The sequence below is a fragment of the Condylura cristata genome, unplaced genomic scaffold (assembly GCF_000260355.1).
Source record: "Condylura cristata isolate star-nosed mole 26May11 unplaced genomic scaffold, ConCri1.0 scaffold00004, whole genome shotgun sequence".
Taxonomy (NCBI): domain Eukaryota; kingdom Metazoa; phylum Chordata; class Mammalia; order Eulipotyphla; family Talpidae; genus Condylura; species Condylura cristata.
Genome location: NW_004567105.1, coordinates 196,615 through 199,135, shown reverse-complemented (window position 1 = coordinate 199,135; position 2,521 = coordinate 196,615). Strand labels below are relative to the sequence as shown.

The following is a 2,521-nucleotide window of genomic DNA, read 5'->3' as shown; positions in this document are numbered from 1 at the left end:
CTTCAGCCCCTTCAGCATCTGGAACACGAGGAACTGGACACGGTCCTCACTCAGCCGCTCATGCTTCATGAGTTTGCCCAGGTCAGTGCCCATGAAGGGCATCACCAGGTAGCTGCGGCCAGGTGCAGGGTCACTGGCCGCTCTCACCTGCGGCCGCCGCAGCGGGGGCCCCGAGGCCACTCGGCCCAGGCAGGAGGCACCAGGGACAGCTGGGGCTGGGCCGGCTGGGGGCCGTACCCCGCAGCCAGGGCACTGCGGCTGCGCCGAGGCCAGCGCCCGCCAGGCCAGGAAAGAGGACCAGCTCCCCGGGCCCCCCGCAGGCCCTGCGACCGCCCTCCCTGCCACCCTCCCCTGCCTGCCAGCCAAGGCCGCAGCTCCCGTCCTGGCCCTCGGGTGCCAGGCCAGAGGCAGGCTCACACCTGCTGCGGGGCGGGGCCTGGGCCTGGCGGTGGAGGGTGCCGGGCAGGCGGGGCAGTGAGGGGCAGGCAGGCGCCTGCCCAGCGGTCAGCTGCACCAGAGCCCGGCCAGCCGCCAGTCAGCCCCAGCAGACTCACAAGTCTGTGAAGTCGTCCAGGCTCTCGTCCGGAGTGAAGACATCCAGCAGCCCGATCACCTGGAGAGAGGCACGGCCTGGTGGGCAGCCCGGCCGGCCGGCCCCGGTGCCGCCACCTCCCCGCGGCCACGGTCGCCCTGCACAGCGGGGCACAGGCAGCCTGGCGTGCAGAACCGAGACGGGGTATTTTTGGACAGTGACGGCCTGTCCCCGGGGGAAGGGCAGCCCAGGTCCACGTCAGCCCCAGCTGCCCAGGAGCTCCGTCCGTGGCGCTCGCTTCCTCTCCCGTGGCAGAAGGCTGGGCCCCAGAGGCTCCGCTCCCTGCACGCCGGCGGTGCCTGCGGGCAATGCCCTGCCGGGGGCCAGGCAGTCGGTGCCCATCCAGAGCTGAGCCCTGCGCAGCCCACGGGAGGGTGCACAGCAGGCCAGCCGTGCGCAGCCTCAGAGGCAGTGACGGCCTCCGGGCCCATGGCGGTGGAACACCTGGGCCCCAGAGGGGGACAGGGAGACAGGGGGACAGCTGCAGAGGCCCTCGAGTGGGCCGAGGCTGGAGGGGGCCGCCTCGAGAGCTGGAGGAACACGGGGAGGGAGGCCAGGGGCCGAGGCTCCGGCCGGGGAGAGGCAGGAGTGGACACGTCAGCCGCAGCTGACCCCGCGTCCCCCAGCGGCCGTGTGGAGACAGATCAGGGTGAGGCGAGAGTGGACAGGAGGTGGAGGGACAGCTGGATGGCCACTCAGCCCCCAGGCCCAGGGCCATGGTGCGATGCCAGGAGGACAGAGCAGGATGCCAGTGGGGCCGGGAGCGGGTAGGCACCGGGCGAGGACGGGGCAGCGACCTGGAGTGTGAGGGCCCCTCCAGCTGGCTGAGACTTCTAGTCTCCTGGCAGTGCACTGAGGCCCTGAGCATGGGGAGGACGCCGGCGTGGGGCGGATGCCCACCCGCAGACCCAGCGCCCCAGGACAGAGCTGTAGGCAGGCGCGCAGACAGGGCGGCCCGGGGGCAGGAGCCCGAGGGGCCGGCTGGGGCGGCGCTGCTGGGCGGCAGGTGGGGCGGCCAGGGGTCTCCGGAGCGGAGGGGCCTGGACCGGCGGGGGGGCGGGCTGGGCTGCTGTCGCGCATGAAGGGTGGGAACAGGAGGAGCGCAGGGTGTGGCCACTGCCCTGCGGCAGGGACACGCAGCCACGACAGGGGTCCTGGTGGCCCGGAGACTGCTCTCCTCAGAGCAGGCTAGGGCTCCCTGAAGACACCCCCATCGCCAGGTTGATGAGCCAGGGCCTCAGGGCCCAGGCCCCCCAAGAAGGTGGCTCTGGGCGGTGCCAAACCCGGCCCCTTCCCCAGGCAGTGACAGGCCAAGCTGCAGAGCCCAGCGCCAGGACCGTCCCCCTGGGCCCAGCTCCCCGGGCGAGGACTCCAGGTGGGGCGCAAGGGCGACGCGGGGTTCCAGGCGCCCCTCGCCCCTCGGCGGTCTGGGCTCCCCTCTCCCAGCGGCGGTGCTGAGGCTGGCTGCCGGCCAGCAGCCTCCCCTGCCCGGGCCCGGGCCCGGGCTGCCGGGCCAGGGGCAGCCCAGGAAGCGGCCTCGCGGTGGCGCTGGGGACGCCCTGGAGCAGAGGCGAGGCCCTGCACGTGCCCTGGGCCACTCACGTTCTCGTGGCGCATGTGCTTGAGGAGGCGCAGCTCACGGTAGGCGCGCTTGGCGAACAGCTCCGACTGGAAGGGGCGGTACAGCTTCTTGATGGCCACCTTGGCGCCGGTGCGGCTGTCCACGGCCGAGCTGCGGGGCGCACGGCTTAGCGGGCGCCGACTCCGCGCCAGGCTCGCGCCCCGCCAGCGCCCGCCGCGCTCACCACACGGCGCCGTAAGCGCCCGAGCCCACGGGCTGCAGGTCCTGGTACACGGCGCGCACCTCCCAGGACGTCTTGGTCACCTCCTGGCGGTAGAAGCCCCGGCGGGCGGGCGGCGGCGAGCTCA

The 2,521-nt window shown here is 73.6% G+C and overlaps 1 protein-coding gene across 1 annotated transcript in view; it reads right to left on the bottom strand.

The window, feature by feature from the left end:
* The window catches only part of MAPK11 (mitogen-activated protein kinase 11), a 12,640-nt gene that overhangs the window by 2,661 nt on the left and 7,458 nt on the right, over positions 1-2,521 (bottom strand). The window contains exons 12-15 of the mRNA XM_012735078.1: positions 2,398-2,517; positions 2,195-2,324; positions 555-613; positions 3-112 (exon numbers count right to left, since the gene is read on the bottom strand). Coding sequence (XP_012590532.1) covers positions 3-112; positions 555-613; positions 2,195-2,324; positions 2,398-2,517 — 419 coding nt within the window. The remainder of the gene's footprint in view (positions 1-2; positions 113-554; positions 614-2,194; positions 2,325-2,397; positions 2,518-2,521) is intronic.